The sequence below is a fragment of the Stegastes partitus genome, unplaced genomic scaffold, assembly GCF_000690725.1.
Source record: "Stegastes partitus isolate 25-593 unplaced genomic scaffold, Stegastes_partitus-1.0.2 Scaffold960, whole genome shotgun sequence".
Taxonomy (NCBI): domain Eukaryota; kingdom Metazoa; phylum Chordata; class Actinopteri; family Pomacentridae; genus Stegastes; species Stegastes partitus.
In genome coordinates this window covers 128,581-140,739 of record NW_007578691.1, presented here as the reverse complement: position 1 = coordinate 140,739, position 12,159 = coordinate 128,581, and the positions used below count along the sequence as shown (strand labels likewise).

Here is a 12,159-nt window from a genome sequence, read left to right as displayed (position 1 = left end):
CATAAAGAGACAACTTCTAGACAGTAATCAGTCTTATTTCACGTCTCCATTAGAAGAGCATGTACTGAATTAAGTAGCGTAGTTGAAATACGTTGTGTTGACGTGTGTACTTGTTTGTATTGAAGGAGATTTTCACATTCAGGCCTTTACTCCAAAAGTGCGATTACATCCAGCAAGGCATTAACACACAGAACAGCTCTGTTGGTATGTAGACGATGGAGGGGAAAGTGCTGAGGTGGCGTGATGCTCTACTCCTCGTTGATCCAGTCCATGAAGATGCCATATGTGGACTCGCAGGAAGCATCATCCCCTAATAAAGAAGAACAAAGAATTATAGCTTAGTACTAGCAAGCAACCCTAAATCTGTCCTGTCAGTCTGTCACGTGTGACTGCAAAATAAATATGAATAAAGTATACCATTACTGCAGATGAAGGTCTCCGTAAGCAGACATTAACAAGGCAACTTTTAAAAACACGCTTGAACTGATTTCTATTCTTGGATTTCATATTCAGCCTTTTTCTCATAATGTCGTAAGTCAGTGGGAGATAACACAACCTTGTATTCTGTGACACCCTCCGAGCTGTAATCCAGCTAAATCACCTCTATCTGAGGTATGAGCTAGAAATGAGCCACTCTTCCTTGTCGAGGGTCTCTTTTCTCTTATTTTTTTAGACACTCCTTCTAAAACAGTACTTATGTTCAAGTGTGGGTCATTACGAGCTTCTGAATGTCAGGTTCCCATGTCTCTGTAAAGGACATAACATGGTGTATCGAACCTACACCTGTATGCAAAAGCCTAGCACCCCTGGGCAAATTATGTATTATATTGATCTGCTTAATACAACCCTTATAGTGAACACAAACCAGCTGGAATTCCTAAATCTTCAATCCAGAGCATTTGTCTCCACCTTCTGGCAGTGAGAGTAATTGCACAACAATTGTTGACATGTTTACATGATAAATGCCTCACTGTCGATACATTTTTAATTAAAAAAAAAAATTCTCTGTAATCCTTCCTCTGAACATCAAGTTTCTTATCTGGAGCATCACAAACTTTTCTTCAACGTCCACTACAGATTCCACTTCCTCCTAGCTGCTATAGCCTGCCCCATCTCCACTCCTACAGCTGCTCTCCTCTTCAGCTCTGGCAAAGCAATCACTGCTGGTTGGTATAAAACACATCCCTATCCGCTAGCCAGCGCCGGAATATTGGCACACAAACCAGATTTAAAACTGTGGTACACAGTGAAATACAGAAGGACTGACCCGGCACTGATGGTCTCAATCAGCCCTGTGTGAACCTGTTTTCCAAATGCTTGAATGCAAGACGTTTATTTATATGCTAGTCCCACACTCCAGCTAAAATATAGTCCAGGAAAAGAAACCCCATCGTGACCCTGTGTATTTCAGCTTTAAACCTGCCAAAACACAACGCTGCCTCTCTATCTGTTGGCCAACATTTTACTAGAACTGTCACTAGACAAAACCGAGCAGCCAGTTGATTGAAGCTTACGATGTGAGAGGAGATGCAGGTTCATGTCAAGCAGGAAGGTACCGAGAACTAGAGCTGCATGATATAGTGTATCAGAGACAACACTGTGATTCACAGCCACATCGGCAGTATCGAAGTAACCCTAACACATCGTGTGCAAATGCTATTTGCTGTCTAACACACAAAAAAACCTCTAATACGTAAAATTATCCGTGAATAATATACAAGACAAATCTGTCTGTGGAACTGATGCTCTAGAATTGCTGTTCCTAGCGCATGAGTACATCATTATTCTGATAGTAACTGTCTGGATCTCGGGGTGCTCTGAACAGAATTCTCATACCAAATTAAATGTTGCGTACTGAATGGTTCAGAACAAAAGCTCTACACTCTACAGACTAGTCAGACCTGATACCTACTAGGCACCTCCTCAGAACAAGAGCAGCAATAATGTCGCTGGCTTTTAATCTCCGCTGCCTTCCGGAGCGAGGCTGCAGCCTTGGGTGGGGTGATCTCCACACTCAGTGCAGAGACGAACGGTTGTGGATAAGCGCTGTGTGATGCCTGCACAGACGATCCTCTGGAGGTAGAAGAAGAAACTGGACTGCGATGTAACTTCTTGCCACGAGTACAGAGGGCACAGGAGAGCGGGGAGGCTAAGGGCCCGCGAGGGAAACGGATGTTGTCTTGATCTGTGTACAGCCGCTGAGCACCGCTGTGGTGAAGGGACCGCTGTCGCTGCCACGCAAAGTGTGAGGACACAATGGCCATCACCTAGAGGACAGAGGCAGGGAGATTCAGTCCAAGAAATAAATAAACACAGCAAGAACAAGAAAAAATCATGTCACTGCAGAAAAACACAACAGAGATGGAAGGCCTGGCTTTAAACCAAAGCAATAAAAATTGTACTGTGCAGCAAAAACAAGACCCTTAAGAAATTCCCAGAGAAACACCATTTATCAGTCTCCTCAGGCAATTATACTTGTGTGTACCTCTTCACAGCAGCGCTTGCTGACAGCAGCTCTGTACTCGATGCGCGCCCACAGCTTGTCTCGATCTTTGAGGAAGCGGGTAAACTGTTTCCTCCAGTTCTTGCCCAGAGCCCACGGAAAAATTTCATACTTGCTCTCCTCCTCGTCCTCCTCCATGGTGTTGGCAAGATATCTAAAGATGCAAAATGAGATGTGTTCAGGGTTACAGTTTGTCTACCAAAAAATATCAACTGGTGTACAAGCAGGAACACTGAAGATTTGCTTTACAGAGCAGAAATACATTGGCAGAATTTTGAGCTGCTCCTTGAGCTTACAGTGCAATGAAAAAATTCTTCCTGGTGTACTCAGCAATAGTGAAGCGAGCCCTTTTGAAGTACACAAAGGTCATGGCCAGGAGGTACTGATGAATTAGAGGGAAAAGATGTAGTCAGATCAGTGTAAGCATCAAAAGCCTTCAGAAAATTTTGCTGCTTTCATCAAAGCAGTGGTCTTACCTTGTCCGTCATTATATAGCAACAGTCCATCCTCAGAAAGTCTTGAATCAGGGCATCATCTGTAACCAAGCACAGCTGATTAACATGAGCCAAATGCACAAGACTACTCAAGTGTGTTTGACTTAAAACATTCTGTTGAGTTAGGGTATCTAGTCACCAAAAAGTCTGAAGTACGATGCCATTTCCTGCCGCTGGATGACAGTAGCTGGATGCTTGGTCTTTTTGGGAAGATACACGTCACACTGGCTTGGTGTGATCTTCCACAGTGAACCCTGGGTGTCTTGACCGTTGGCTCTGTTCACACAGAGATGTCTTCTGATTTGGTGTACATTTTTGCGTTTGACCCGGAGACTTACAGAGGGAGGAGTCTTCATCATGCTTCTGTTTGGATCATCTGTGGGTGTCTGCGCTCTGACTGTAAAAACAAAAACAGTGTGAGAACTGACCAATTGACTTGATTCAATATAATCTGAGTATACATAATTTAACTGATCACAAATTTGTGTACGTCATTAGACTATCACCTCTACTAGTTCTACCATCCTCAATTGTGTCGCCCCTGTCTTACAGACATGTGGTAAAACCTTGTTTTAAGAATAGTTTTTAGTTCATTATGAGCAAAGCTTGTATGATCATATTGCTTCACCTTTAGCTGTGTTTCCGTGGTTTTCCCTGATTCCTGGCATGAGCTGTCCACACACAGTAGAGACAATCAACTGGTTTTACCCTATGTGACAGAAATCTATGCATTCTCCTCTAATTTCTGACCACTTGATCAAAATGTATTACTCACGAGTAAATAAAACCCTGATTTACAAAGCTGGTTAAATCGTGAAAATAAGTCAGTGATGTTAAATAGCTTAGCTGCAAACTCAAAGCATAATTTTGCTTGTTTATCACATACAAACATTTATTAACATAGGTCAATTTTAACCAGTTCTCTGATTTTTCAGCATCTTCGCAGCTAAGCTAGCCGCTACACAGCTAGCTAGCTAAACGGTAGCTCTTTGTAGCTAACTTAACCAATACTCCATGGAGAGGTTTTCCGCGCAAGCTCTGGTTCAGTTCACTTGGTAAAGACGTTTAAAAATTACTTGTTACCTAAACGTTATCTTAAATGACAGCAACCGGAGTCCAAGTTCACAACTCGACAAATCTACCTTTGGTTTAATTTAAGCGGCGCAGAGTTGAGCAGCTAGCTAAGAAAACCAACCAAACACGCAGACTTCACTTTGACCAAAGTTAGCATCTGACACTCACTGGGACATTTTAAATAAATAACGCTCGTGAAACAGGGAGCTACAGCTAACACTTAACAAGTTTAAAAAGACTAAATTGAGAGTAAAGCGGTGGATTCAAGACACTGACCAGACGGGGTGGAAGGTGACAGCGCGCGGGCGGTTGTGGAACGCGCTTCAGCTTCTGCGCCAACCTGTGCACGATGACGCGGGGGCGCGCACACAAGTCGCGCCTCTCTTCTTCTTCTCCTGTGAAAGGTGAACCACCATCACCTCTCTGTCTGCAGCTGGAGTGAAAGTGTCAGGATAGCTAAGCACATATTTAAATAACGATAAAACTAGCACAGAATAGAAACAATGATAAAAGTATTAACACTGTATACTCTCTGACAGGCTTTTAAAGATCCATCTCTTGGACTTAAAAGCTCATCAAGTTGATTTTTTAAAAAAATGCTTATAGTCCCTTGATGCTTTGACATTGCTTAGATGTAACCATAGTGAATATATAATACATGGATGTAGCTTCTGGGTCTGAAAAGTGAAGCCATGGAAGTGGTTTAAACCTGCATTATTTCTAACAGCCAGCAGGGGGCGACTCCTCTGGTTGCAAAATAAAGTCCAACCGTGTAAAAGGCTTAAAGAAAATGACCTGATCTGCTACCACTGAAATGCCTTATCGGCTAAATTGCTAAGTCTCAAGATCTTTTAAATACAGCATGATGTTTATTTTGTAAATGATGGTCCCATTTACAATGAAATCAAGCAGGGTGCGCTTTAGGGCATGGCTATCTTGTGATTGGCAGGTTGCTATAGTAACTCTTTGTGTGGTGTCCTCGAATCTTCAATCAGAGCCTCCTCTTACTCACACCAAAAGATCAAGATGGCAATCACCAAATGTTAAACATAACAGTAGCCATCAACAAAGTAGAATTTGGGACAACACAACAAAGAGCAACGCAACAGCCAACATGTGTCCTGATGATGCTTCCTTGGGAGTACGGTGGATACAAAGAAGCTGAAACGCCTGATAAGGGGGTTGTTTCTGTGCCTGCCACTTTGCGTGTTTACATGTCTGCACTTATATCGAGCTTTTCTACCTGTTTTTTGTGGGCATGGCCACTCCTTCCTGCGCCTGAGTGACCTGCAGCTGGCACATCTGTGTGTCAGTAGATCATCAGCTCCAGCAGTGTATCTGTCCCAGCTTTCCCTTCCAGTCACCCACTGTGGCAGCTAATGCTCTCAGACGTTTAATTCTAGTTTTACGTTGAGTTCCTTGTGTTTGCTCTGACTAACATCGGTTCAGCCTGTCCCTCAGACTCAACCTCGCCTGCCAGCCTGCATGCTCAGCTCTACCCAGCCATCTGCCTGCCCATTCACATCATCAGCCATGCTCGCCTGCTCAGCCTCTCCTCTGATTACACTCACCTCCGAACTCCAGCCTGCCTGCTTACTCTTGACCACTGCTCCGAGCTTCCATCCTCCGCCAGTTCATCCACTGGATCCCCCCCTTTTCTTATCCACTTCAGTCCTCTCTACCTCCTTGCCCTCAGTCAGCCATTCTTCACAATTTTAAACTTAAATTTTTGTAGTATAAACCTTTTAAAGCTTCTTCTGAAACTGTGTGCTGTGTTTAGGTCCACTTGTTGCTGAATCCTAAAAGGTCAAGTCTGCTTTTTTTTTTGCACACAGACTACAAATTGATTTATTAATTAGTGTGCATAATATCAGTGCATAATATCAGTGTACTGTGCATAATATCATCAGTACAATCTTCTTCAGGGACTGTCGCAGGTACAAATGATACTTTCAAACCTCGTACTGTTTATATAGTATATATAAAGCTCTCTTAACAATGACGGTTTTATACAGATGATAGTATATATTTAAATACACTATTTTTTTAAACAAATGAAATAAACAAAAAAAAAGAAATATGAGCAATATATACAAATGAAAGAAAACAAATAATTGAACATAATAAAAACAAATAATTATGTAATGTATTCAGTGTGACTAGACACAAAAGGCATCTCTCCTCAACAGGATGCTGTTATTATCTGCCCACCTTCTTCTGGTCTATACTGAAGTGCATTAAATATGCATTTCTGCCATCTACACTATATAGTGCTTAGCTTATAATTAAATAAATTTCTCTTGTCTCTTTTATTTTAGATTTTTTTCACAATTTGATTCAACTATATTATTTTATTTTAATGACATAATTAAAGATAAAGACATAAAAGGAAAGACTACTACACTAATCTCTACCTTTTTTTAATCCCAGTGTGTACCAGAGGTAACGAGAGGCAAAGGTATTTCAGGTTACATTAAAGATTACCTCACTGTTCCAGTGAACTGATGCTACATATAGAAGTTAAAAGAAGATCCGTGAATTGCCAAAAATACCTTAGTGAGTTACTAATTTAGGCTTTTTCGATAAAATGGTTAATTTTAGCATTACAGTGGTATCCATTAACAAATGTAATATTCATATAAACTGCATTAAACTGCTAAAACAACAGAACCTATGATGGTGTTTTCTAATGCAACTGAAAATGAAGCACTTTTATCTTAATGTGCAGATTTTTTCTTCTTCTTTTTTTTTCTTCTCTTCTGTCCAGGGTCTAAATAGGGAGATATTGTTTTGCAGGCTATAAAAATCCACCTGAGGCCAGCAGCTCTCATTACCCAAATGAGCTTATGGTCTTACAAGTAGGTGAGTTTTATTTGCTTTAACGTGGCATATGTTCAGGCTGAGGAGTTCACTGAAAGCCCCACTAATCCTCTCAGCTGCTTGTCCTTTGTAAGATACAGAAGGATGTGTTTCAGAGCACGCTACAAGGAGTTTTTGATAAACATGACCACCAACCTATGGATTTATTTTGGCTATCTGTGACAGACGGAAGCAATTTGTAAAATGGATTTATCAGAGTTTTGTTTTGGCAGCCGCATTGTGGAGAGGAATCTTATCAGACTCAACGAACTCAGCCATCTGAAAATGACGGACACAGCAGGTGGCTAAGGACCTTGGTTTTTTTTTTTTTTTTTTACATCTTTCACTGCTGTGTCGGTGTCTTCAAGAACGCATAAAAATCAGCTTGTATTCGAAGACATCAGAAATGGGCTGCTCACCATCCAAAGGTAACAATTTTGGCACTCTGGGTGCCATGAGGAAGGGGAGAATGCTACCCCCTGCACCTCTAGAAAGCCCCAGAGATTCTCAATTTGAAGTTGGAGAGAATCATAGCTCGCCTGGATCAACAGATGGGGATACAAAGGAGAAAAAGGCAGCTGGTCAAACCCAGGTATTTCAGAAAGAGGCAAACATGACACCACAAAAAAAGAGATCCGTGACTGAGCAATTGAACATGGAAGCAGTGAACATGGATAAATTAGGGAATCAAGGAACGGACAGCGTCACAGTGTCACAGAGGAAAGAGAAAAACGTTGACAAGCAAGATGTAGCAGAGAAAAAGTCCATCAGAAAACCAAAGAAAAATACAAAAGGTACAAAAGGTCCTAAAAAGAAAGACAAGGACAAAGACAAACTATCTTCAGAGCAGAAAGTGGACTTTCCGGAGCCTCTGGTAAATGCTCACCAAGCTGCTTATGCCTTTTTGAACCCTAGTATAAACAAATATGATGTTCTACTTGGACTTTTGGAACAAGCAACTCAAACTCAGGTGTCTGTGCAGCCTATGGTTGCCTTTATGGCTCTACGCTACGAGGGAATAATTCAGGGACTTGAAGAGATGGCAGATGAAGGAGAAAAAGTTTTAAAAGAAAATGGAGAGCATCTTGCCTGGCCAAGCCAAATGAAAAACCTCTCATCCTCTGCGCCTCTGAAGTCTGGCTCTGCTAATATTGAGCCCCCACCGGATTTGTTACAGCAGCTGCTTCAGTACACCACACAGAGAATGCGAAATGTGAGCCAGACTGTTGGTGGAATTGGGGACTCTGCTCTGGAGGAGGCAGTGGAGTACTTTGCCTCAGTCTCAGAGCTTTTAGAGGAGAAACTGAAAGTCAAACGTGCAGTAGAGACTAGGTTAATGCGACTCCTAGCTCGCATTGAAATGGCCTCTTTGCGCAAGCCTGGGCCAGAGGATTCTGCCCTCTTTAGTGAGGACAGTGGAATTGGAGCTGAGAGTGAATCCCTTGCTGGATCTGAGAGACGCCATAGACGAGAAAGTTGTGAGTCTACTGGGACAAACAGAACTACTCCTGTCAGTCCTATGGGATACACTTCCATGAACATTAGACGGGGAGGCTCAAGGCAAAAGCTTTTGAGTCAAATAAGTCCAAGTGTTTCCCTCACCTCACTAAACTCACTGGGTTCTACGTGTACCATCATGGCTAATGACCAAAGAGATTCATTGCTTGGATCAGTCTCCTTAGATGATGGGGAGGATGATGATGATGATGAGGAGGAGACAGACAGAGGTGTGGGAGCTGTGCAAGTAGCATTCAGAAAGCGATCAAATTCTTCACCTGTAGACCGTCAACAACAACATCCACGCCGCCAACCCTCAAAGCGCATAGAGACTCCTCAAAATGCGGAAATGACTCTTAAACTAAAAAATGCTATTAGTGGTAGGATACAGTTTGTTCCCTCACAAAACTCTAGTGCCAAAACAAAAGTAGCAGGCAGCCCAAAAACTAATAGACGAGACTGGACGGATGGAGCGGTACAATCTCCAAGAAGGCCTCAAACAGCAGCACCTGTTCGGAAGGCAGTGGTGAAAAAGACCCCAGTGACAAGAGAGCAACGTTCCCGGTCAGCTGAATCCTTGCGGAGCAAAGGGGAAGATCCTACTTTGCTTGAACTAGAAAGGACACAGAAGGATTTAAACCAGAGGTTGCAGAAGATGGGTAAAAACAAAGTTGGAGGAAACACGAGAACTGCTCAGTTTAAACAAAATCAAGGACCCTCTCCAGCACAATCTCCAGCAAGAATTCGCAAGCATCCCTCATTAGGTAAGGACAGCAATCCCCAAGCACTGAAAGACAAAGCAGGCCTGACAAAGTGCAACAGTGAAAAACAGCAGATGACGAGTGATGCGGAAGAAGAAAAACTAAAAGACAAGAAAGCATCCAATGATCTTATTAAAGCTACCCCACCACCTAGCCCTCCTGCATCACCCCGACCATCTTCTGGCCTCTACAGGGGAAGGAATTCTGTCAAAAAACTGATTGATACCTTCAGCCAAGGAATAGAGGAGCTTGACGGTCCTAAAGTTTTGGGACCTCTCAAAGGTGTACGAAAGTGTGGTGTTCCAGTTTTACCTGGTTTAGGAAATGTAGAGGCTGTGCTTAGTGCAGGGTTAACCAGCTGCAGGCCCGAATCCATTTCATCGGAGAAAACAGAGTATTTTGATCTGGACAGTCTTCCTCCACCTCCACCGGAAGTGTTAATGGACAATTCTTTTGAAAGTGCCCAGAGTGTTTCAACTGGTTCAACAGTAGATGGGGCTACAAAAGGAAGGTCTCCTGTATTAAAAAGGGCTGCAATATCACAACGTTTGAGGGCCTCAGTTCAGTCAGTGACAGTGTTGCCAAGCAAAGGGGGATTGCCACAGGCTTCTAAGGTTGTTTCCTTTGCTAGAGTGGACCAACAAGATACATCTGATCTATCAAAGGTCAGCCGACCAGATGTTAAGACAGAGACAGACCCAATAATTGAAAAGAATGCCTTATGCCAACAACCTGGAAACCTAAGAAACTCTTCAGGCTCTCAGTTAGAGCGATCATCAACAAGTCACATGGCAACATCTGTCAATCAAGGAGAATCAACTGACATGCAAGATGGTGTCAACCTTTCAGTGCCTGGGCCTACCAATACAGTGTATACAGTGCCTCCTTCCACAGCAGTCACCAGCCAACCATCTGCCACCCCACCTGTGTCTAGAGGGCGAATGTTACCTTCCACACCTTCAACACCAAACAACTTACATCGAAGACTTCCCAGTCCCCACAGTTTCAAAAAGCCACCTACTCCACCGTCTTCTACTAGCCCCCCTGTTAACAGGAGGCTTCCAACACCACCAGCTGTTCAAAGGAGACTCCCCAGCCCACCTGTTCCAAAGCAGAACATTTTAAATTCAAACCCAACCACCTCGTACCCTTTCAAAGCACCGTCTCCACCAGCCTCTCCAAAACTACAACGGTGGTCAAGGGAGAACAGTACAGAAGATGTATCTAGTACTCGTATGATCAGTAATGCTCGTTCAGTCTTCTGCCCTGCATCTCCGTCCATGTTTGAGGCCCAGCCTTGTTCAGTTTCCCAGCCTCATCAAGCATGGACCTCCTCCAGAGTCGCTTTTCTCTCTCGTACTTGGGGGGGCCGTGGAAGGTTTCCTGTATCTGTCCAAGGGCCAAGACCCTTTGTCCGGCGCAGCCAATCAGACCGAAGGCCAAGTCTATGTCTACCACCACGGTCACAAGGCATCTCAGTGGCTGAGACTTGTGGGAGTGAGCCATCAATATGTTCACAGGGGTAAGTTTTATCATTTCCTAATGTTACATAATCTTAATCCTGAAACATGCACTGACTGTTTCCTTTCATAGGCAGCTTAATTTCATATAATATTGTGGAAATGTTTCTAATGTCTCCTGGGTAAGTTGGTACTAAGTTTAAATGAAAAATGGGACTTGTTAGTATTGTACAGACTCACATTTTGTCCTCACGGAAAGAACCAGGAAAACAGTAGTAGGTACAAAGGAGATAAAACTGAATACATAGGTTAGTGAGTTTATAAGTGGCAGTAAATATCCAAAAGTTACAGAAAGGCAGCATTGGTCCCTCAAAGTTTGGACTTCAGTCTAAGAATTAACGTACATTCCAGGTCCAAGGCACAAGCAAGCTGTTACAAAACGTCCAGATAGTAACAAAGTGTTGTCATCAATATGTCACAGTGAGGCTTCTTGCTCCGTTCAACACTGGCTGACACAAATACAGTTTGTGTTTCTGCTGCGATGGTGAACAGAAAATGTCGATTTGAAAGCCAAAATATAATACACTAACATGATTATCAGTCTACTGTGTCTAACTGATATGACATTCATCATCATTCAATGAATGAACCTGTTTTCTATTTGAAAGACATCAGCTTGGAATTATCAGATACAGTAGTATCTTAAGGTATGGAGCAAATTAATCTCTGCACCCCTGCTATTGCTGTTTTAAAATCTGATTCTCAAGTGAAGGGTTTATTTCTAAGATTAAGTATGTTTTTTTGTTTGTTTGTTTTTGCACCTACAAGATGTGGTCTCGTGATGTGTTCACAGTCTAAACTGCAAACTCTAAACTTCTGTTTACAATTGACTCAAACCTACCTGCCCCACTTTAGTAATTGCTAATGACAACATCCTCCATTTATTCTTCTAGGCTAGATGATGAACCAACCAGAGACCAAGAATTATGGGGAAGCCAATCGGACCTCAGAGCTTCATCACGCTCTGCGTCACACCCGGACTTGTGCGTTGTTGGACAGGCCTTGCACAGGGACTAAAGGGGCCAGTAGGATTATGGATTAGCAGGGCCTTACAAAGGATTTAAGGTGGGGGTGTTTATTCCACTGGGAAGAGAGGAAGAGCTAATTCTATCCACTCTGCTGCTGTAACACACCTCCACAATGTTTATATTGCAGTGTGTTTCCATTTTTATTAATTGGACTGACTGTGCATTTCCACTAACACAGTGTCTGTGCATGAACATGCGCTTGTGTTTCATGTTTACAATATACAGAGTTCATCTTCTGGTTACAGAGGGGTGTTGTACTCTAGATTGTTCAGCTAACTCATTACTGACGCCTTTGGAAATTGACCATGCATTGCACAAGGTTACACAAGTTTACCTTTAGTTCATTGAGCAGGTTAAATCATTAAAATTCAAAAAACATACAGAGTTGGTGGTTCAGCAGTCTGAGGTGTCCTCTTCAACTTT

The 12,159-nt window shown here is 42.6% G+C and overlaps 2 protein-coding genes across 2 annotated transcripts; one reads left to right on the top strand and one right to left on the bottom strand.

The window, feature by feature from the left end:
* Positions 1 to 248: 248 nt before the first annotated feature.
* spdya (speedy/RINGO cell cycle regulator family member A) lies at positions 249 to 3,356 on the bottom strand. Its single transcript, XM_008294405.1, has 6 exons — positions 3,137 to 3,356; positions 2,980 to 3,038; positions 2,800 to 2,885; positions 2,486 to 2,657; positions 1,913 to 2,267; positions 249 to 310 (listed from the first exon to the last, which is right to left on the bottom strand). The coding sequence occupies exons 1-6, from the start codon at positions 3,354 to 3,356 to the stop codon at positions 249 to 251; spliced, it is 954 nt and encodes a 317-aa protein (XP_008292627.1).
* Positions 3,357 to 7,336: 3,980 nt separating this feature from the next.
* On the top strand, positions 7,337 to 11,725 carry pcare1 (photoreceptor cilium actin regulator 1). Its single transcript, XM_008294400.1, has 2 exons — positions 7,337 to 10,710; positions 11,602 to 11,725. The coding sequence occupies exons 1-2, from the start codon at positions 7,337 to 7,339 to the stop codon at positions 11,723 to 11,725; spliced, it is 3,498 nt and encodes a 1,165-aa protein (XP_008292622.1).
* The last annotated feature ends 434 nt before the right edge of the window (positions 11,726 to 12,159 follow it).